At 40.8% G+C, this 23635-nt stretch overlaps 1 protein-coding gene across 2 annotated transcripts in view; it reads left to right on the plus strand.

Annotated features, from left to right (window-relative positions):
- CD44 (CD44 molecule (IN blood group)) overlaps window positions 1-23355 on the plus strand; it is a 45141-nt gene extending 21786 nt beyond the window's left edge. The window contains exons 2-8 of one of the 2 annotated variants that reach the window (XM_075838010.1): window positions 5498-5657; window positions 9427-9566; window positions 12531-12605; window positions 13578-13901; window positions 16635-16781; window positions 18636-18714; window positions 22337-23355. In XM_075838010.1, the coding sequence (XP_075694125.1) occupies window positions 5498-5657; window positions 9427-9566; window positions 12531-12605; window positions 13578-13901; window positions 16635-16781; window positions 18636-18714; window positions 22337-22547 (1136 nt within the window). In that variant the 3' untranslated portion in view covers window positions 22548-23355. The remainder of the gene's footprint in view (window positions 1-5497; window positions 5658-9426; window positions 9567-12530; window positions 12606-13577; window positions 13902-16634; window positions 16782-18635; window positions 18715-22336) is intronic. The other variant, XM_075838011.1, reaches the window with a different exon arrangement.
- The last annotated feature ends 280 nt before the right edge of the window (window positions 23356-23635 follow it).

Raw genomic sequence — 23635 nt, forward strand, 5'->3', positions numbered from 1 at the left:
GATCCAAATCAATAAGCAAGTGGATACCAGGTAAAGCAGAGGTCAGAGCGAGCCGGGAGCAGGTAATCCAAATCAGCAAACAAGGGGTTAACGAGAGACAAGCCGAGGTCAGTTTAACAAGAAGTCCAAAAGTCAGGGGTATAGGGTTTAGTCAGAAGCTTGATCAAAACACCCAAAGGTAAGGAAAATCTCACGCAAAGACTGAGTGAGATGGACAGGTATAAATACTAAACCAAATTTGATAGGCAGAAAGATGGAGAAGAGAGATAGGCTCAAGGAAAAACAGTAGTCATGGAGATCATTAAAGGAATAGGCGTTTCCTAACAGGTTGCCTTGTTTAAAATACCCATTTTCAAATAGACTGAATTAATAGAGGAGTCCCACCTATTAGTCACATAGGAAAGCGTTTACAAAGACACCTCTGGCTCTCAATGCATTACACAGACAGCTCATTGATTTCAGTAGGAACTGTGTAATGCTTCTAGTTCCCTGCGGAGGCGCTGCAGGGAAATTGAACACGTGTTGCCAGGTTCTCGCAATTGCAGTTTATCACTGGAGGTTCCAGTAATGGTATACCCTGTGTTCAGTGTAACAACTGGGGACCCTTTTCACAAAAAGGGATTATCCAAAGTGGACTACCCCTTTAAGTGATAACTTGTTTAATTAAACTTTATACTGTTACTGAAAGCATTTTTAAATGATTGCATCGCAGACTGTCTATGTTCTGTATAGTGTCTACGTTATATAAGGCTTTCAAGGTGCCTATATCTATTTATTAAACAAGGGAGAGATAGCACGACTTACATTCTTTTTATAGTTTTTAATCCGCCTCTTGATTGTTATATACAGTAGCCTAAACAAATAATTATTGTGCATTCCTGTAATGTTTCCCATTGCTGGGGCCTCAAACAAGCCTGTGTAGCATGAAGAGGCAGTCTATTGCATAGCAAACAGAACTTAATGTGACCATTGGACTCAGATAATGGTTGCAAGTTCAGTGATTATTCATTACGGAGTCCAAAGGACTCTTACTATGTAAGTCCTTTTGCGATGGTGACTAGGTCGCCTGTGACCCTGTTATTCACATGGAAACAGTGAGGCTGCGTCCCTGTAGTCCCGGAACTTGTGCGCAAATAAATGTCGCCATGTAGTCCCTACCTTATATCACATGGAAATCTTGTGAATACCAGACATGAGGGGCTACGGGGCTTCTTAGTATAATATTCAGGTAAATTCCTAGAATGAGTGTGTCACTCATTCTTGGAATTTAACTGAATATTATACTAAGAAATTTTTTGTTTTGAGAAATCTTTCCAAGTATTATTCCCCTGTGGCATATATACGTGGTCAATGCGATGCTTGTTAAACGTTCTTGTTTTTGAATTTTTGGATTTTATATGATCCGGTTTTTATTTATTGTTTAAGGACGTGGAGTCTTTGTAAATAAAAAGAACAGTGATCCTTTGTAAGACCAAGTTTTATGGTGTTTGAGAAGACAATGATGACATCTGGGATATTTTTTCATTGGACTGAAGCACTGGTTCATATCTCCAAAATTCAAAGGTCAGATACTTCCATGTCACCCAAAAGTGGAGAACATCCTGCAGTTGTGGGTCATAGACAAAAACATGACTTCAAGACTAGCAGACGTAATAGCTGTGGGGTCCAGTTGATAACGGGGCCAACCTCACCGTTAAAGAAGCCTTCAAGTTAGTCACAAACGGGAGAGGTAAAAAAAATTGAGGACAAGATGAAAATAAAGGTTGACAATGTGCAATCTGGTATGTCCACGATAAATTTACTGTTCACTGCAACATTTGTGAACTACTGTCCCGCAACAGTCAAATAACATAAAAATCGGGCTTCCATCAGGAAAAAGTCAAAAAGTTTCAAGACGTACATGACACAAAAGATGCATCATGCAATGTTTTTTTTTTACCATGTCACATGGCGCAAGCAGTCTTCGGCTTGTAGCGTTATTGACATAGGAGCCACTATATTAGAAACTGGTAGCTTGATGAGGATGGTTGGGAAGATTGTAGTGAGCATGCTCCTGCCAGAACCTTGGCTGCTCGCACGCTCTTTCATACCTCGTAAGATGTTTTCTGATTTCATTATACAACTGGAGTACATTCTAGATATATTCTTTTCGGTCATTATAATGCCACACACTTTTCAATTGTCCTTGAAGGGATATTCCCCTTTTTGCCTAAATCCCTGTATGGAATTTAACCCAAAATGTTCCTATTTACAGTATGATGGGCAAACCTACATTAATAAATTGCCATGTAGCTCCATAAAAGAGTGCTCTGAAAGTATATTAAAAGGTGTGTAAGAGGATAAGAATACATTTCTAACAATGAACTACAAAGTTCATGTCCATATTCATATTCAGAAATACACTCAGAACAGCTGTAATTTCCATATAAAGTGTAGTAAGACATGGGTGTATATGGTCAAGGAATATTTGATCCATCTAGGCCATTCATTGACCCCCCACCAATCATGAGAACAAGGGGACCAGGGAAAAAATCAGAAGGAGCTACCATGCTCCGCAGAGAACCAGGGCCCTTTGATTCTACTGATATGCTGTCACTTGCTATGACTGGAAACCCCCTTTAAATGCAAAAAGTCAAAATGTTGGAATGGTATCACTAACAGGCACAGTTACTGGAACCATTGATGTCTATATCGGTTCTGACTAGAGCTGTTCTTTCACTTAATCTGGACATTATCTACATTGGGTGATGTCATACTCCCTGCCTGGATGTCTGCATGACATCATACATAGATAACAGGTACATATTAATAGGATCAAGCCAATTCAATCGACACATGGCTGGATTTATGGTCTGCTAAGGCATCCCGAAGAGCGGGTTGTTGTTTTATTGCTCATTCCCATGCTCTATCTGGTATCAGGAACGTTGTGAATGGTGATAAACATCTATTGTTATTTCTGAACTGCGCCAATAAAGTTTAATACATCATCCAAATGTCTGATACAATCTGAATGCACGATTTAGAATTGACATAGGACATATAAAAAAAGACATGAATGATATCTGACTGCATAAAATAGGATTATGATTTAAGTTTTTGGGTTCTGGTTGGTACTTTACTATACATCATGACCTTTGTGTACACTGACTGTGGCTACCATAATTGAAGTCCTCAAGCCCCGGCAGGGTCCGCGATGACCCAAGCAAAGATCAAACGTGACTATCTACAGATGCAAGATGAAGAAGTCCCCCTTACCTTGGCTCTCATAGTTGCAATGGTCCTTGTCATGAAGGTTCCCCCAAGACTCTAACCAACACCACCTCATGGAGTCAACTGATCAAGGATTCTGTAGCAATGAAGAATTCTGGTGTAATGTATTATGTTACCATATTCTCAGTTTACCGGTATATTTAGGATAGGAATCTTAGTCTGGATACGAAGCACATTGTGGTATTCGGGGCTCCAAATATTGGGGGTATTGGGGGATTTCAAATATTGTCTTGGGGGCTCCTACCAACCTCATTTTTCGGGTCTATTCAACCTGCAAAGTCACCTGCTTAGTACTAAAGAAAAATAATTCTCTCTAATAAAATCATTTTACCAGTTTACATATACATTAATTGTCTGGAATATATTATACATATATAATTAAAGGCTTAAAATGTAAGAGATGATGTCTGAAGCTGAGGGGGGGGGGGGGTGGTATATGGAGACTGGAACCCTACATTACATATGTGCCTCAGGATCACCTTTTTCGATTTCTAAAGAAGAAACTCTTCGTAACAATGTGTCTTTTGTCTAAAACCTGACATGTTGACTTGATTCCACCTTCTTTAATCTGGACTCTCATTAGCGGAAAGTCATCGCACCCTTCTTCCACTTGCTCACTGGTTGCATATCCATGTTGACTTAGTTCAATGCTATACATGGCCAGGTTAGAAGAAGACTCCACTCTATCTGAGCCAACTCAACTAAGGGCCCTTTTACACGGGACAATTTTCGGGCAAACGAGCGCTCACAGAACGATCGATCCTGATCACGATCAGCTGATGAATGAGTGATTGGCTGATCGTATTGTTTCTACAGCCTAACATATTATTGTTGTCTGCAGCACATCTCCCTGTGTAAATGGGGAGATGCAAGCCAACATGATAGAAAAGTATGGGGACGAGCGTTCGTAGTAACAAGTACTCGTCCCCATACATAGCTCCTTGTGAAAGGAGCAAACAAGCACCGATCAACAAGATGTCTTCTTGATCGGCGCTAGTTTATACGGCAAATGTTGGGCCATATAATATAACCATAATGGTCTACAGCCTTCAATGTTAATATAAACTCTTTGGATTAGTACGGCAGAGTCAACGATGGGTTGTTGACCATATAATTTCCCCTTCCCCCAACACTGATGGAGTTTTCTTTAGGACCATGGAGCTTGGACCACAAAACTGTACTCTGAAGTAAGGATATATTCTTAGCATTATGTAACTGAGCCCTACAGACTTGAAGCCGTGATCCGCCAAGATTGTACTTTGTCTAATGGATGGGCATGTAATTCGTTCAGATCTGATAATACTAGGAACCAGTTAATGTGGTGAAACTTGTGGACACTGTAGAGACTGAGCAAATAATTTACTGGAACAGAAAGCATTGTTTGCAGTAGGTTACCCCTAGGAGCATTCAGTTTACATACAAGAGAGAAACATCACACAAAGTAAATCATTCATATCGATTCCTCTCATGGAAATATCCACTTACACTCTGTCCCTTTCATTCACTTTTTCCAAACTATTACACAGTTGTCTGTCTTCTATTTTTATTTTTTTTAAAGGAAAGTATAACTTTTTTTTCCCCCTGAATTCAAATATACACTGAATTTTTTATCCATAAGATCATGGGGGCAGCCATCTTGCCTGAGTTGCTGCAATAGCACTTCCAGAGATTTGCTTTACAATAGACAGAAAATTACCTATTGATTTCTATGGGAGAGTGTAGTGAGCATGCTCTGCTACATCTGCAGGGAGAGGGAGGAGGGAGGAGGAGCTGTGCTGTCCTCTATCTATTATCAATGGTGGGATTCTGTGTTATCTGCCTCCTGCTAAATAATAGGGGTATTACCTTTCCTTGTAACCCTGCCTCTGATGATAATGAGGTGACTGCTGCCCCAGTGTACACAGCACTTGCTGAAAAGTAACAAGAATTGTTAGTCTATAGTGAGTGCTTAGTAAATAGTGTGAAAATATGATTTTTGTAATAAAGATACCTTACCAGTGGTGCACACGGATGCATCTTGGGCACACAAATATTCAATCAGGGGCCCACAACCATTACATGTAATGACTTCACACTACATAATCTCTCGTGCCCTCCATCTCTCACACTTTCTCTCTCTATATTAGTACACGTATTATAACTGTGACAACATCTGGTTGTTGTGTATTGCTAGACTCAGATTACTCATTTTACTAATCAATACCTTTTCCGTCCTCTCTGATTTCAGTTATAAGTTGTCGGTTCCAGGGTGTTTTCCATGTGGAGAAAGTTGCCAGGTACAGCCTCGTCTATGAGGAAGCCAGGAAAGCATGCTCTGAACTTGATGCCATCATTGCAACAAAGGAGCAAGTGGACATAGCGCACGGAATTGGCTTTGAGACCTGCAGGTAAAGTTTCACTATTTTTTTTTAACACATTCCAATCCACATATATCAAACTTATAAGTGTAACCATAAAATCTCTCTAAGGACAGGAAGCAGAGTGGGACCCCACCCCCTGCAACTCCAGACACTGAGATAAGAATGACATCATTATTGATTTTGTCTACATAAAATGTTGAGTCACTTTGTAAATGTAAGACATTACTTGTCCTGTACTGATCCTGAGTTACATCCTGTATTATACTCCAGAGCTGCACTCACTGTTCTGCTGATGGAGTCACTGTGTACATACATTACATTACTTATCCTGTACTGATCCTGAGCTACATTCTGTATTATACTCCAGAGCTGTACTCACTATTCTGCTGGTGGAGTCACTGTGTACATACATTACATTACTTATCTTGTACTGATCATGAGTTACATCCTGTATTATACTCCAGAGCTGCACTCACAATTCTACTGGTTGTCATTGGAAACAGGTAACAAGTTATTCATCAGACACATCCCTAACAGCTCAGTTGAGCTCCTATAATACAGTGGAAGAATTAGTGTACCATGCATTCAATTACTGTACATACCTGTGCTGTCAAGACTACACCTCTCTTAAAAATCACCATAGCAAACTCTGAGCAGAGAATGAACTAAAAAGGAATGCTGAGAGATTTCATTTATAATTCTTACAGAATTGTGAATGTAGCTCTGGAGCATAATACAGGCTGTATCTCAGGATCTGTACAAGATAAGTAATGTCATGTATTTACAAAGTAACTCCACCAGCAGAATAGTGACTGCAGCTCTGGAGTCTATACAGGATGTAACTCAGGATCAGTACAGGAAAAGTAAAGTAATATATGTACGCAGTGACTCCACCAGCAGAATAGTGAGTGCAGCTCTGGAGTATAATACAGGATGTAGCTCAAGAGCAGTACAGAATAATGTAATAAAATGTATGTACACAGTGACTCCACCAGCAGAATAGTGAGTGCAGCTCTGGAGTATAATATAGGATGTAGCTCAAGAGCAGTACAGGATAATGTAATATAATGTATGTACACAGTGACTCCACCAGCAGAATAGTGAGTGCAGCACTGGAGTATAATACAGGATGTAAGTCAGGATCAGTACAGGATAAGTAATGTAATGTATGTACACAGTGACTCCACCAGTAGAATAGGGAGTGCAGCTCTGGAGTATAATACAGGATGCAACTCAGGATCAGTACAGGGTAAGTAATGTAATGTATGTAAACAGTGACTCCACCAGCAGAATAGTGAGTGCAGCTCTGCAGTATAATACAGGATGTAACTCAGGATCAGTACAGGATAAATAATGTAATATATGTACACAATGCCTCCACCAGCAGAATAGTGAGTGCAGCTCTGGAGTATAATACAGGATGTAGCTCAAGAGCAGTACAGGATAATGTAATATAATGTATGTACACAGTGACTCCACCAGCAGAATAGTGAGTGCAGCTCTGGAGTATAATACAGGATGCAACTCAGGATCAGTACAAGGTAAGTAATGTAATGTATGTAAACAGTGACTCCACCAGCAGAATAGTGAGTGCAGCTCTGGAGTATAATACAGGATTCAACTCAGGATCAGTAAAGGATTAGTAAGGTAATGTATGTAAACAGTGACTCCACCAGCAGAATAGTGAGTGCAGCTCTGGAGTATAATACTGGATGTAACTGAGGATCAGTACAGGATAAATAATGTAATGTATGTACACAGTGACTCCACCAGCAGAATAGAGAGTGCAGCTCTGGAGTATAATACAAGATGTAACTCAGGATCAGTACAGGATAAGTAATGTAATGTATGTACACAGTGACTCCACCAGCAGAATAGTGAGTACAGCTCTGGAGTATAATACAGGATGCAACTCAGGATCAGTACAGGATAAGTAATGTAATGTATGTACATAGTGATTCCACCAGCAGAATAGTGAGTGCAGCTCTGAAGTATAATACAGCATATAACTCAGATTCAGTAATGTAATGTATGTAAACAGTGACTCCACCAGCAGAATAGTGAGTGCAGCTCTGGAGTATAATACTGGATATAACTGAGGATCAGTACAGGATAAATAATGTAATGTATGTACACAGTGACTCCACCAGCAGAATAGAGAGTGCAGCTCTGGAGTATAATACAGGATGTAACTCAGGATCAGTACAGGATAAGTAATGTAATGTATGTACACAGTGACTCCACCAGCAGAATAGTGAGTACAGCTCTGGAGTATAATACAGGATGTAACTCAGGATCAGTACAGGATAAGTAATGTAATGTATATACACAGTGACTCCACCAGCAGAATAGTGAGTGCAGTTCTGGAGTATAATACAGGATGTAACTCAGGATCAGGACACGATAAGTAATGTAATGTATGTACACTGTGACTCCACCAGCAGACTAGTGAGTGCAGCTCTGGAGTACAATACAGGATATAACTCAGGATCAGTACAGGATAAGTAATGTAATGTATGTACACAGTGACTCCACCAGCAGAATAGTGAGTGCAGTTCTGGAGTATAATACAGAATGTAACACAGGATCAGTACAGGATAAGTAATGTAATGTATGTATACAGTGACTCCACCAGCAGAATAATGACTGCCGCTCTGGAGTATAATACTGGATGTAACTCAGGATCAGTACAGGATAAATAATGTAATGTATGTACACAGTGACTCCACCAGCAGAATAGAGAGTGCAGCTCTGGAGTATAATACTGGATATAACTGAGGATCAGTACAGGATAAGTAATGTAATGTATGTACACAGTGACTCCACCAGCAGAATAGTGAGTGCAGTTCTGGAGTATAATACAGGATGTAACTCAGGATCAGTACAGGATAAGTAATGTTATGTATGTACACAGTGACTCCACCAGCAGAATAGTGAGTGCAGCTCTGGAGTATAATACAGGATATAACTCAGGATCAGTACAGGATAAGTAATGTAATGTATGTACACAGTGACTCCACCAGCAGAATAGTGAGTGCAGTTCTGGAGTATAATACAGGATGTAACACAGGATCAGTACAGGATAAGTAATGTAATGTATGTATACAGTGACTCCACCAGCAGAATAGTGAGTGCAGTTCTGGAGTATAATACAGGATGTAACACAGGATCAGTACAGGATAAGTAATGTAATGTATGTACACAGTGACTCCACCAGCAGAATAGCGAGTGCAGCTCTGGAGTATAATACAGGATGTAACTCAGGATTAGTACAGGATAAGTAATGTAATGTATGTACACAGTGACTCCACCAGCAGAATAGTGAGTGCAGTTCTGGAGTATAATACAGGATGTAACACAGGATCAGTACAGGATAAGTAATGTAATGTATGTATACAGTGACTCCACCAGCAGAATAATGACTGCAGCTCTGGAGTATAATACAGGATGTAACTCAGGATCAGTACAGGATAAATAATGTAATGTATGTACACAGTGACTCCACCAGCAGAATAGCGAGTGCAGCTCTGGAGTATAATACAGGATGTAACTCAGGATTAGTAAAGGATAAGTAATGTAATGTATGTACACAGTGACTCCACCAGCAGAATAGTGAGTGCAGCTCTGGAGTATAATACAGGATGTAACTCAGGATCAGTACAGGATAAGTAATGTAATGTATGTACACAGTGACCTTACATGCTTATTAATTAAATAGTAATGCTCATTTTGCTTCAAAAATATCTAAGATTGATGTATTGAATTAAATTTTTTTCACCATTGACTTTCTATACAGATACGGCTGGGTAGACAACAGCAGCGTCCTCATCCCTCGTATCACTAGTAATCACTTATGTGCTGCAGGCTTCATCGGTGTCTATGTACTTGCTTCCAATGTGACATCTCCGTTTGATGTCTACTGCTACAACACCTTAGGTCAGTATGGATATTCATGATGCCACATTTTTAGACAGGATCATTCTCTACTCCCCTATTTTATGATGGTCGCACTAGTCACAAAATATTCAAGCTGAGCATTCAAGACAATGACAAATGCAATTACTTTGTGAACTTTATACCAAATGAGTGAAAACATCAAATGTGTCATATATAAAACCATGTAACAGTAATGTTCACATAAAAAACAAATACAAAGTTACTGTACGTCACTCCTATATGTTAAATGCATGAAGTTCTGGGCAGAATTCTGACCCTACGGTGAACCTCCCCCTTCAACACCATCTCAATATTAGGTGCAAAAATCTGGGACTGATGAATAATATATCTTTATAGTGCTCTGCTTTACTGATACAGAGCTCCAAATACCCTACAAAGCGTTAAATGATAAAATTCTGGCTGCCACTAGGTGGAGGTTACCGCATACCGTTTTATTATTGAGAGTAATGTAAATAAGCTCCCCCTATTGACGGTGGCAGGCAGAGACAATTTTATCATTTTAAAGTGAACCTGTCACAAGCTTTTAGGCCCCTAAACTGCTACCATACTGTTATACTAGACAGTAATAATATTATAAAGATGCCCCTGTATAATCTGCCTCATGCTGCATAATGTAGAAAATGAATTTAAGACATAGCGTGCGCTGTATGTAAATTATCGTTTAAGAGTCACCTGGGCAGTGACGCTATCCTGAAGAATCATACAGTCCCTAAACACGCCCAACAGGAGCGGGCTTGTAATAACATATCTCGGCCTGTGGGATGTCAATCAATTCAGTAAGGGCTTGAATATACAAGGGCATCTTTACAATACTATTACTGTCCAGTATAACGGTATCGTCGTGGTTTAGGAGCCTAAAAACTTGTGACAGGTTCCCTTTAACTCTATGTTTACGCAAATAATGTCTTCTGGAGGGTAAGCTTCAGCACCCTTAGCTTCAGCACCCTTAGCTTCAGCACCCTTAGTTTCAGCACCCTTAGCTTCAGCACCCTTAGTTTCAGGACCCTTAGTTTCAGCACCCTTAGCTTCAGCACCCTTAGTTTCAGGACCCTTAGTTTCAGCACCCTTAGCTTCAGCACCCTTAGCTTCAGCACCCTTAGTTTCAGCACCCTTAGTTTCAGCACCCTTAGCTTCTGCACCCTTAGTTTCAGGACCCTTAGTTTCAGCACCCTTAGTTTCAGGACCCTTAGTTTCAGCACCCTTAGTTTCAGCACCCTTAACTTCTGCACCCTTAGCTTCAGCACCCTTAGTTTCAGCACTCTTAGTTTCAGCACCCTTAGCTTCTGCACCCTAAGCTTCTGCACCCTTAGCTTCTGCACCCTTAGCTTCCGCACCCTTAGCTTCAGCACCCTTAGCTTCTGCACCCTTAGTTTCAGCACCCTTAGCATCAGCACCCTTAACTTCAGCACCCTTAGTTTCCGCACCCTTAGCTTCAGCACCCTTAGCTTCAGCACCCTTAGTTTCAGCACCCTTAGCTTCAGCACCCTTAGTTTCAGGACCCTTAGTTTCAGGACCCTTAGTTTCAGCACCCTTAGCTTCAGCACCCTTAGTTTCAGGACCCTTAGTTTCAGCACCCTTAGCTTCAGCACCCTTAGTTTCAAGACCCTTAGTTTCAGCACTCTTAGTTTCAGCACCCTTAGTTTCAGGACCCTTAGTTTCAGCACCCTTAGCTTCAGCACCCTTAGCTTCAGCACCCTTAGTTTCAGCACCCTTAGTTTCAGGACCCTTAGTTTTAGCACCCTTAGTTTCAGCACCCTTAACTTCTGCACCCTTAGTTTCAGCACCCTTAGCTTCAGCACCCTTAGTTTCAGCACCCATGGCTTCTGCACGCTTAGCTTCTGCATCCTTAGTTTCAGCACCCTTAGCTTCAGCACCCTTAGTTTCAGCACCCTTAGCTTCAGCACCCTTAGTTTCTGGACCCTTAGTTTCAGCACCCTTAGCTTCAGCACCCTTAGTTTCAGGACCCTTAGTTTCAGCACCCTTAGCTTCAGCACCCTTAGTTTCAGGACCCTTAGTTTCAGCACCCTTAGCTTCAGCACCCTTAGCTTCAGCACCCTTAGTTTCAGCACCCTTAGTTTCAGCACCCTTAGCTTCAGCACCCTTAGTTTCAGGACCCTTAGTTTCAGCACCCTTAGTTTCAGGACCCTTAGTTTCAGCACACTTAGTTTCAGCACCCTTAACTTCTGCACCCTTAGCTTCAGCACCCTTAGTTTCAGCACTCTTAGTTTCAGCACCCTTAGCTTCTGCACCCTAAGCTTCTGCACCCTTAGCTTCTGCACCCTTAGCTTCCGCACCCTTAGCTTCAGCACCCTTAGCTTCTGCACCCTTAGTTTCAGCACCCTTAGCATCAGCACCCTTAACTTCAGCACCCTTAGTTTCCGCACCCTTAGCTTCAGCACCCTTAGCTTCAGCACGCTTAGTTTCAGCACCCTTAGCTTCAGCACCCTTAGTTTCAGGACCCTTAGTTTCAGGACCCTTAGTTTCAGCACCCTTAGCTTCAGCACCCTTAGTTTCAGGACCCTTAGTTTCAGCACCCTTAGCTTCAGCACCCTTAGTTTCAAGACCCTTAGTTTCAGCACCCTTAGTTTCAGCACCCTTAGTTTCAGGACCCTTAGTTTTAGCACCCTTAGTTTCAGCACCCTTAACTTCTGCACCCTTAGTTTCAGCACCCTTAGCTTCAGGACCCTTAGTTTTAGAACCCTTAGTTTCAGCACCCTTAACTTCTGCATCCTTAGTTTCAGCACCCTTAGCTTCTGCACCCTTAGCTTCAGCACCCTTAGTTTCCGCACCCTTAGCTTCTGCACCCTTAGCTTCTGCACCCTTAGTTTCAGCACCCTTAGTGAATGCCACCCATCAAAAAGATTCTAATAAAATAAAACAGGACAGGACTTACTGTAATGAAATATTACGATGACACTCATGTGCCTTTTTACCTTTCTGTAGAAACGAGTGAGAAGAACTGTGAACGATATGACTATCAGAATAAGAGTGTGCCCTCTTATGACCCAACGGAAGAAGGTCAGTGTTTTTTTTTTTGCCAAAATTTCAATAATAGCCTTAAAGTGAATGTCAAACTTTTTTTTATATATATATAATATGTTTAAATGAGTCCAAAAGTATGTGTTCATTCATTTCTTAAAATATTTAATAGGGATCAGAGCTCCATTCTTTTGATAGAGAGCTCCAAACACCTGCCTGGACATGGAGGTAAATGATAAAATTCTTTCTGCCTTCAGTCACCTCTAGGAGGAGCTTGAGAGCTTACTGCATACAACTTTTAGCTCAATAATGACACAGTATGCAGTAAGCTCCTAAGCTCCCTCTAGTGGTGACTGCAGGCAGACAGAATTGTATAATTTAACTCTATTCCTCTGCAGGGGATTTGGAACTCTGTCAAAGAAAAACAGAGCTCTGGTCTTCTTAAAGATATATTATGGAATTATTCAACACAGAATATTGAACATGTACATGACATAGTGTTAAAAAGTGGACATTCACTTTAATGGATCTGTGGATTCTATCTTACAGTTTCAGAAATAGATGAACTTTTTCTGCCAATCAGAAAATAACCATAAAAAAAAGTATTAACAATTATACAATTAAAGTTGGTGTAGCCGTACTACTACTCAGTCTACATGTCGGCAACTTTCTGACTGGAGGGAGAAGTCAACATACTGAAGAGGAGACTATTAATAATAATGAATGGAAATATCATAGAGCCACGTATTAGTTGTGTGTGGCCAATAATGATGTGGCTGTGGCTTGCACGCAAATTGGGTAGCCATTCGCCAGTAACACCAACTCTGACAAGTGGTGGTACTGGTCGGTTACTGGTGAGCTAGAAGACTGCATTGTCATAAAGTGATTCTGCCTATAAGATGGCTTTGCCCAATGTGTGTAGATGGCACTTTAAGGAAAAGTAAACCCTAAATGTCTATAGGGAATACTATTCCTTTGTAAGTATCTCCTTGCTCTCTTCCCGCACGTTAGGAGCCATCACTGAATCTACGTCCAGTAAAGTGAGTCCCACTCACCCTGGACTTGACATAAGTTCATCAATATCTGAGCAAGAAATTCCTGTTGAGGACAGTACCCTCGACCCTTTGACGTCTACTGAGCAACCCGAACATTCAGGTGATCACCCCGAGGATGGAAACACTAAAAGTCCTTATTTAGGACCCAGCGACAACGAAATATATAACACTAATGAACAAGATGGTTTCCTCGCAGTATGGTCCACTGAGGTGGCTATTGAAGAAGATAATGGACTCCCTACAGATTCGTCTATTGAACCGGCAACAGGATCTATCAATGGTAGGAAGAAGCCCTTCCATGGGCCATAGTTTTATGTAGTGTGTCAATCAAAGTCAATGCAAAGATCCAGAACTTTGCACTATTGCGTGATTTGTAGTCGCAGTAGTTTGTAGATCTGTCCTGGTGATGTCACTCTTTTATATTGGTGATGGGCAAATCTTAGTGTTTCTTTTTGTTCTTTACACCGAATAAGTTAAGATTAGTTGAAGGTGAGTATTTTTACATTTATAGTCCAAAGGATTTGGGGTTAAAACTCCATAACTTAGAGTATATAATGTCTCATCTATATTGAGGAGCCTGTTTATGGATGTAAAAAATGGACCACCGTAACGTCAACAGCAATGAAGCAAAGAGGGTTCCTCGTTTTTACCTTGATTACAATGTTATTGAATTGAATTCTGTATTAGTTTAGTAACATCTCATGGAATCTGGGTTTAGTAAGTACTTGGACCTGGTTTGAATCTGCTTTGTACACCATATAGCGATTTGCTTTGTGAGCTTTTCCATCACTTTGTATACAAACACATGTGGTGTAGCTTTGTAATTGGTCCCAGCTTTGCCACCAAATTGGGCTCTGCTTTATATACTAGCCTCTAGATTGGGCTCTGCTTTATATACTAGCCTCTAGATTGGGCTCTGCTTTATATACTAGTCACTAGATTGGGCTCTGCTTTATATACTAGTCACCAGATTGGGCTCTGCTTTATATACTAGCCTCTAGATTACGCTCTGCTTTATATAATAGTTACCAGATTGAGCTCTGCTTTATATACTAGTCAGCAAATTGGGCTCTGCTTTATATACTAGCCCCTAGATTGGGCTCTGCTTTATATACTAGTCACCAGATTGAGCTCTGCTTTATATAGTAGTCACCAGATTGCGCTCTACTTTATATACTAGCCTCTAGATTGGGCTCTGTTTTATATACTAGTCACAAGATTGGGCTCTGCTTTATATACTAGTCACCAGGTTGGGCTCTGCTTTATATACTAGTCATTAAATTGGGCTCTGCTTTGTATACTAGTCACTAGATTGAGCTTTTCTTTGTATACTAGTCACCATATTAGGCTCTGCTTTATATACTAGTCACCAGATTGAGCTCTTGTTTGTATACTAGTCACCAGATTAGGTTCTGCTTTATATACTAGTCACCAGATTGAGCTCTTGTTTGTATACTAGTCACCAGATTAGGTTCTGCTTTATATACTAGTCACCAGATTGAGCTCTTGTTTGTATACTAGTCACCAGATTGGGCTCCGCTTTGTATAATAGTCACCAGATTGCGCTCTGCTTTGTATACTAGTCACTAGATTGGGTTCTGCTTTGTATACTAGTCACCAGATTGGGCTCTGCTTTGTATACTAGTCACCAGATTGGGCTCTGTTTTATATACTAGCCTCCATCTCACACTCGTTCACTTGCACTGTGTATGTGCTGTTATATTTTGCTATCATTTCTATAGTAGCCAAGATATTGACCAGTAATCTAAAGATTTGATTGACCAAGGTTTGTACAATTAATTGTATCTACCTCCAAAATTACTCATTTAGAGCCGTGTCTTATAATGAAGTGGCAGAGGAGTTTCCCATGCCAAGACATTTCATCAATAAGGTCATTTGTAAATCAACCCATGAGATTTAGACCCTGGTGGAAAGTGATTTGTTCTATGGTAAGCTACAAATAGGGTTGTATTCGTAGAGACCCATGAATTAGAGCCTGGACCCACCCAGAGGCATATCTATAGTGGGTGCAGAGGTAGCAGTTATACGCTGGCCCTAGTGATTTTACATTGGGTCCAAGGAACTTCAAGTTATCCCTCTGGAACCAACGAAGGATCCTCTGATACTCTGGTGGGCCAGTCTGACCCTGGTTACATCCCTGATGGAGTAGATAGTTCATAGACAACTCCAGTTTTAGTAGGACATAGGACAAATCCATGGTCCTAGTTGTATTAAAGTAAAAGATATCACTATGCAGTCCATTGTTCAAGGTGTGGTAATTACATCTATGGGGGTTATTGGCACGTTTTTTTGACGCGGAAATCGCGTTGGAAAGGCGCCAGAAAACGCCTCCCATTGATTTCAATGGGAGGCAAAGGCGTTTTTTTCCCGCGAGTGGAAAAAAATGCTCTTGGGAAAATTAAGTGTCATGTCCTTTCTTCAGGCGTTTCCATCCCTGACCTCTCGTTGACATCAATGAGAGACAGAGAAAGCAGTTTTCGCAACTTTCTTTTCCTGCGGCGCTCAATGGCAGCGGCCGAAAAACGCAGCAAAGAGAGTGCAGGCAGGTCGAATTCTGCCTCATAATTCCTGAAGGAATTTTGAGGCAGATTTTTTGGCCTTTAAAAGACTTAGTGTGAACAGGGCCTAATCCCTTCTCCGAGTTGTAACTTGGAATGTATAACATCTGCTATTAAGTATATAGGGTTCCCTTTCCATCTGGCAACCATATTGATTACTGAGCAGTGTCCTCTCCAATTTGTAATGGCATCACATCTCCCTGTATTGTGACCGTATTCTCATACAGATCTCATCTATATTACCCGCTTGGTTCAATCGAATCTAGAAGTAGGCTGATACTCATAAAGGTCCATTATAACATATTGATATTGGTGGTACTTGGTGTCTCATTGCATAGTCGCACATGTTATTTCTTATAGTACCAGGCACATTAATGGGTATTGATCATTTGCTCTGCTTTCTCATAATCGTGTTCTGTGTATTTATTCCTCAGATAAGACACATGTGCAGGACAGTGACAACGAGGTGATTAAAAAAAACCCTGACTCTACTGATGATGACAATGGGTCTCCTTCAGGATCTAAAGAAGAAACTTCAGGCTCTGAAAAGAACAAATATCGAAGAAGGGCAGCAATTCCGGGTATGATGAGTTAATTGCACATCTCACAGATATTTACATGCAAATTTTTTTTTGGGCATAATACTTTTTGCATCGCTTTGACTATAGTTGAGGTTAGTGGAGTATGTGAACATCCCATATTCTGGCTGGGGTTCTGATGAACATGTGATGTCATCAAAGAGGTCATGCAAAGCATTAATTGCGCAAGATCACATGATATCATGATAAAAAATCTTGTCACAACGCCTTAGACCTGGACATAAAAAAGCAGGGGAGAGTTATATCGATGATATCTTTTTATTTTAACAGTGGACGTGCATATTTTTGCAACACACTCCTAAGAAAATATAGCTGCTTGACTCATCCCAATTTGTCACAATGTTTCAAATTATATTCAGCTATCTCCTTGAAAGTTGGATGACAACCAACCTGGACATGATTATAGTATGGTAAATATGTATGCATAATAAGGCAGATTTACCTTCTAGGAATCTGGGAAGGCTAGTTGATAACTATGATAACTGAAATGGATCCCATTTCCATCTGGACAACCCCTTGCCTAAATTAAGACCCATTGGCGAACAGCTGTTATTGCTAGGGGAAGCTAAGGGCAGACGCACACTTCTCTTGTAGTATAACATGGAGCTCTTTCAAATAAAAGGGAGACCATGAACTTACATTGTCAAGCTGAGTCCTCAAAAGTGTGAGTCCATGCTCTAATAGGGCATTCAATTCTAGTTAATGGAGCTGAGTTGCAGTACCAGACACAGCCCAAGGACAATAGTGGCGCTATTTCTGGAAAAAAATAAGCAGACCCTTTATTTCTAATCTTATAAGCCCCTTTAAAGGGGCTCTGGACAATCCTTAATAGCCTATTAAGACATAAGTCCTCCACTCAAAACCCATCTACAGTTGCTCAAGAGAAGAGCCGTGTCCTGCGTGGATCTCAGCATTGAAGAACTACAGATATGGAGAATGCTCATTGAACAAGTAGTCCCCCATGACCAGCTTCTGCCCTGGGGGGCCACAATCTCAAATGGACATTAATGTAACTCCATGGTTCATTCTCAAAATAGGAGCAGGGATAAAGAGAAGGTTGGTGTATAGTCAGAGTTGTTATTTTACTTTTGCATTGTGATACAATGAAATTGTTTTAAGGTGACCACAATTGCATTGAAAAATGGTCTTCTAGTAAAGGTCAAGCCCTCTATGTCTTAGCCCCTTAGGCCCTGTTGATACAGAGTTTTTTGCATTGAAAAATCTGCCTCAAAATTCCTTTAGGATTTTGAGGCAGATTTTAACCTGCATGCACTCTTTTTGCCGCGTTTTTTACGACGCTTTTCGCTGCATTTTTCAGCGCAGCCATTGAGCGTTGTTGGCAAAAAACGCCATAAAAACCGCTTTCTCGGTCTCCCATTGATGTCAATGGGAGGTCAGAGACGGAAACGCCTGAAGAAAGGGCATGATGCTTCTTTTTCCCACAAGCGTTTTTTTCGCGGTTTCCGTGTCAAAAACAGAGCCAAAAAAAAACTCAGTGTGAACATACCCTTAGATTGCTGTTTTTCTGCCTATTCCCCGAAAGTTGGGGTTAGCTGAAGACGGTCAACAGAAAGTGTTCAGCTGCAATGGCTTTGCAGTGAAAGACAGAAAGCACCGACAAGAACTAAAAGGGCACCGTGCTTAGCTGAGGGCTTTTTCCACCAGTGTGGCTACTTCTCCAGAAGCTGAGCTGGTTGGCGGTGCCCCCATTTGGTCAGACCCTTAAGCACTAAACCCCCTGTACTGCCTTTATGGCGGCACTGCCAATATTCATTGGATATAAGGGATGGAAAAATCTTTTGCAAAAACTATAAACTTAATATTTGTATTATTTAGAGTGGTTGATTGTCTGCGTTTCCTTGGTGTGTCTGGGTCTGATCTTCTCAGTCTGCATCGCCCTCAACGCCCGCAAAATGTAAGTATTATCTCTCCAATACTTGAATGCTATGAACTTCCTTTTAGCAAATCCATATTCCTGTTCAAAGTTTTTGTATAAGATTATAAAAACAGCGCCACACTTGTCCATAGACTGTTTCTGGTATTGCAGCACAGCCTGATTCACCTTAATGATGCCGAGCTGCAATATTAAACACAACCCGTGGTCAAGTCCGGAAGAAAGAAGACATGTTTTTGTTTAATCACATACAAAACCTTCGAGGCTAGTGTTTTTGTCAAATTGTTTTTGTCAAATTGTGATGGCACCGCAACGTCAATGTTTTCCTACGGGAAGAAAAATTGCAAACAAACATCTGAGTTTTGCAATAATTGCAAGTTCACTTGAAATTTTATCCCGTAGGAAATAACTGAAGTCACGATTGCGATTTTACCACAAATCGAGAAGCGGACTGTAGTGCCGAAAACTGAAATTTGTGTCTGTACTACGAGATATTTTTTGCGATTCCCAAACATTCACACACATGGAGTCTATTAAAGGGAAATACCACCTGGAATTGCAATTGACATCTCGTGACATGTACCAGGACTCCAAAATTTGTATCGCTCCGTAGAAATCGGCTTTTCCACCGGTTCCTGAATTTACTGCTTTTGTGGGAACAGGTCAATGGACAAAACAGTTGCGGCTCTTCGGTATCTGGAATGTGTACAACGCACGTTTCACGCTCCTGATTAGAAACATTTCCTTCAAGTAGAATTGCAGGAAGTTTAAGGGTCAGGAGAGAATGAGAAAAGTTGGAAGACGCCAGTTAAGCTCCCGAATTGTCTGAGACTCAGAAACTTCTTGGGAAGCCATTACATTATACCATTAGAGTATAAAACAATATACACGCCCTATGGGGCACATACATAATACCTGCTGCCCACAGCTTCTTGGCGCCTGGAGTGGAAAATGGCGTCATATTTATAGTTTAGGGGTCTGAGCTATTTTTGATATATATTCATAGAGCATGCATAGGGTGTACGTAGAGGGATTACTTCACCCATCATTTGCTAACGTTGCAGCGAGGAAGGAAGATCATGCCAGCCTCTCTCCACATGGGCACTGCAGGATCGCAACCATGTTCATAGCAATTTAAAAGGGTTTTCCCATCCCATAGGTCCTGTTCACACAGCGGTATTTTCACGCAGATTCTGACACTGATTCTGCGCAGAAATCCGCCTCGAATCTGCATCCCATTATTTTCAACTGGAAATTTGTATACATTTTTAGTTACCGATTGGAAATCTGTGTCACGGAAAAAGAAGACGTTACATGCACTTCTTCATGCAGATTCTGCGTCAGGTAGCCACATGTGGGTAAGCCACATTAAATGGGGCAAATTCGTGTGCGGATCTGCGTCAGATCAACCTGCAAATCCTTGTCCTTTTCTTGCTAATCCACCATGTGAACGTGGCCATGAAGTGATGGCATCATCAGAATAACGGGGCCACGGTGCTGGTTTAGTGCTGCGTCCCCTTCAGTTTTTCCCGAAACAGCAGAGTCTCCGGCCACCCGCAATGCAGAGAACCGCAATACGACCCCAGTCAGGAGCTCTGTTGTGTGAGAAAAAACTGAGAAGGGGACTCAGGTCTAAACCAGCACTATTATACCCATTCATTCGGCTGCCGGGACCCCCACCAATCAGAAAGTTATAGCATATTCTAGTGATATCCCATCACTTCATGAGATGGGAAACCCCTCTAAAGGGGGTTTTTGAGTTTTAATCATTGCATAATGAAAAATTCTGCAATTTTCAAATAGATTTTATGCTTCAATTAATCGCCATTTTCAAAATCTCTGCTTGCTGTCAGTGAATTGTAATATTATTATTTACATTAAGAAGCTAAAGATACATACAGACCTAATATTTTTCATATCAGGAAAATAAATCTCTTTCCTGTCCTGATGGTTTGCTACAATGTATCACTGCAGGATTGTCAAGACTGGATACAATTGTAGCAGACTCTCCACTGTAAGAAGTATTGGGTCTGTACAGGCTTTTAGATGTAAGCAAGATTGTTCCCATTCATTGACAGGAAGCAGAGATCTAGACAATGGTGAGGAATTGAAACAGAATATATGTGAAAGTTACAGAACTTTTCATTATACAATATAAAACCGAAAAACCCCCTTTAATACATGGATTTGCCTTTTGGTAGCAATTAGTGATTCTCCATCTGCAGAACGCTGCATGGCTCTGTCCTCAGGCGAGGCAAGCAAGTCTATGTTGTAAAAAGCAAGAAGTGGTGGTATCTCTGGTATGCCGGCACCAGTGTTTTCTATTAGGCTGAACACATGTCTTTCATTTCAGTTTACATGAGACGAGTCCCTGAGAAAAGTTTTGCAGAAATTAAATTGAAAACCACATTGATTCTCTCGTTCCCACATGACAATCCATGGAATGTTTTAATTGGTATTTTTCAACTAGACCGTAAAAGAAGCGACACATTATATCACATGTTTGGATGATCCCAGTCCTAATAATCAGAATTCAATACTATTTTACTCATGTGGTGAAAACATTGGAATCAACGCAAACCTCAAATGTCATATACCCATCGTGTCATATTCTGTAAATGTCCTCAGTATCGATCGATAAGGAAGGAACAAATATTCAGACCATGGTTGGGCCAAAAACAGGTCGGAAATAGTACAAAACCTTGCTTAAGCTAGAGGAGAAATCCATGAGAGAAACAATTGGGGCATACAGCATCTCATGACATATTATGGAGGTTTTCTTCTCTAGAAGCCTTGAGTTTCTCATGAAGTGCCTCCTGGCAGGATCGGATTGGCCCATTAGGGTACTTGAGGATCCTCCAGGGCCCAGGCTCTGACCGTATAATGGACCCCAATGTTCCAGCAGTAGACAACCCTATTTGGTGCTGGCTTTGGGTCCCACTACTTGCCACCAAAAGTCTATTTCCTATGAAATGATTCCCAAAAAATTACTTTGAACCCAATCATTTCCTCTCGTAGGCTCAAAGAACCCTAGTCCGACACTGCCTAGTGGGCAACAATATGGAGCAATAAGTACTCTTTGCATCGTTGTACAGGGTCCATTGCTCTAAATTAATCCCACCATTGGAGTTTTAGATACATAGGCTTGACTAAGCATCAAGATTAATTACTGGGTCCACCAGGCTAGGATGTAGTGATAAGGGTTAAGTGTCCATTCACAAAAAAAACTCGACCGAACCCACCGGCCAAGGCGAGTGTACATGTTTATGATAGAGTCAGGAAAATTGACAGCCGAACAAGCTTGTTCGGCCCACACTTATCCTATGCGTATGGCCACCTTTAGGCCAGGATTAAAAATTTGTGAATCGATTCTACATTAATTGATCATTGACCAAATGAAGGTATCACATTTTGAAATAAATTTCCAATATGGGTGAATCTAAATATTGAACTATTTTCATAACTTGTCTCTGGCAACTGCCTCCATTGCCATAATGCCAGGAGAATCCCTAAAGGTATAAGGCATTTTATGCTTTATGACATTGTAATGTCACTTGTTCATAAGTTCTAAAGAGGTAAACTTCCTGAATGTTGCCTTGTCCCATCATTAAAAAATAACGGACCTCATCTATCTTCTTCGCAGGTGTGGTCAAAAGAAGAAATTGGTGATTAATGGTAACAAAAGTCATCTAGAAGATGGCGTAATCATGGAACAGAACGGCGACACAGTAAAGTCTCAAGAGATGGTGCAGCTGGTGTCTCGAGACCAGACCAGTGACTTCGGAGACGGTGATGCTACGACGCAGGATGACCTAAGGAACGCAAGAGAAGTGGACATGAAAATTGGAGTCTAGTCAACTTTTAAGCCCTCAGAATAAATTGTATGGGGGAACTCTATTGCTAATGAAAAGGATTGGGACTGAACTGATAAAATATAAAGAGCCACTGCTAGGATCCTGTGTTGCTACATTAACGATTTGAAAATCAAGCCAAAAATAGTTGGCTTCCCAGTGTTTATATGAAGACAGACCCATTTACCGCTCATGGCTCGTATTGAAGGGATTCTCAAAATGCAGTGATGAAATGGGAATGAAGGGCGGGTAAATGGAGGCCCGAGATGTGCAAAAAATTGAGGCAGAAAAATATTCAACGCAAGGTTCCTTAGATAGTAAACACAGCGAAAATGATTTGTATTGCTCACTGGATTTAGATTAGATAGTCAATAGGCTTCCATGTGTCACGATTAGCTCCACAACGTATTTAGATCTAAGCTACAATGTAGATAAGAGTATCCCATATTTATAGAAGACGGATTTGTATACGCAGTAGATCTTCCCCAAACAAAATCTTGACTTGAATGTAAAGGATTACTGATGGTCCAATGGTGGATTCTATGGAGTGGTCTGTCCTTCTTCATAGACAATGTTGTCTTGAGTTTCCAGTGATCTGTTATGTTGTGTATAAATATATATATATATACTCTAAATCTGCCTTTTAACGGTTATAAAAATGTCCAATTTTGGCCTATGAAGATCTTCAGAAAATACAAATCTGAAAAAAAAAATGTTTTTGAATGTCGTCAATCAACCTTAAATTTTTATTCTTGACCATAATTGCCAAATAGTGGGTAAGAAGAAAGCAATAAAAGTTTAGGGAATCATGTCTGGCCTTGAGTTTCAGGATATGGAGATGTCGTTCACTAATATAGTAGATTGTTAAAGGATGTTCGTCACTATAACGGGTAGACTTGGTCTTCCTAAATAACTTGGGGCTCAAGAGAATGTGTTGAAGTCAATGGACAATGGTCAGAAATGGCAAAATTTTCGGATCCACAGCAAACTTTCAATGCTAGGTCGTAACCCGCTCTTCTGTACAGTATACGGTCTATGTTGTGTATCTTGAAGCATTTCATTCACTTCAAGAACCTTCTTCTTTCATTAAA

Source organism: Rhinoderma darwinii, chromosome 9 (assembly GCF_050947455.1).
Source record: "Rhinoderma darwinii isolate aRhiDar2 chromosome 9, aRhiDar2.hap1, whole genome shotgun sequence".
Taxonomy (NCBI): Eukaryota; Metazoa; Chordata; class Amphibia; order Anura; family Rhinodermatidae; genus Rhinoderma; species Rhinoderma darwinii.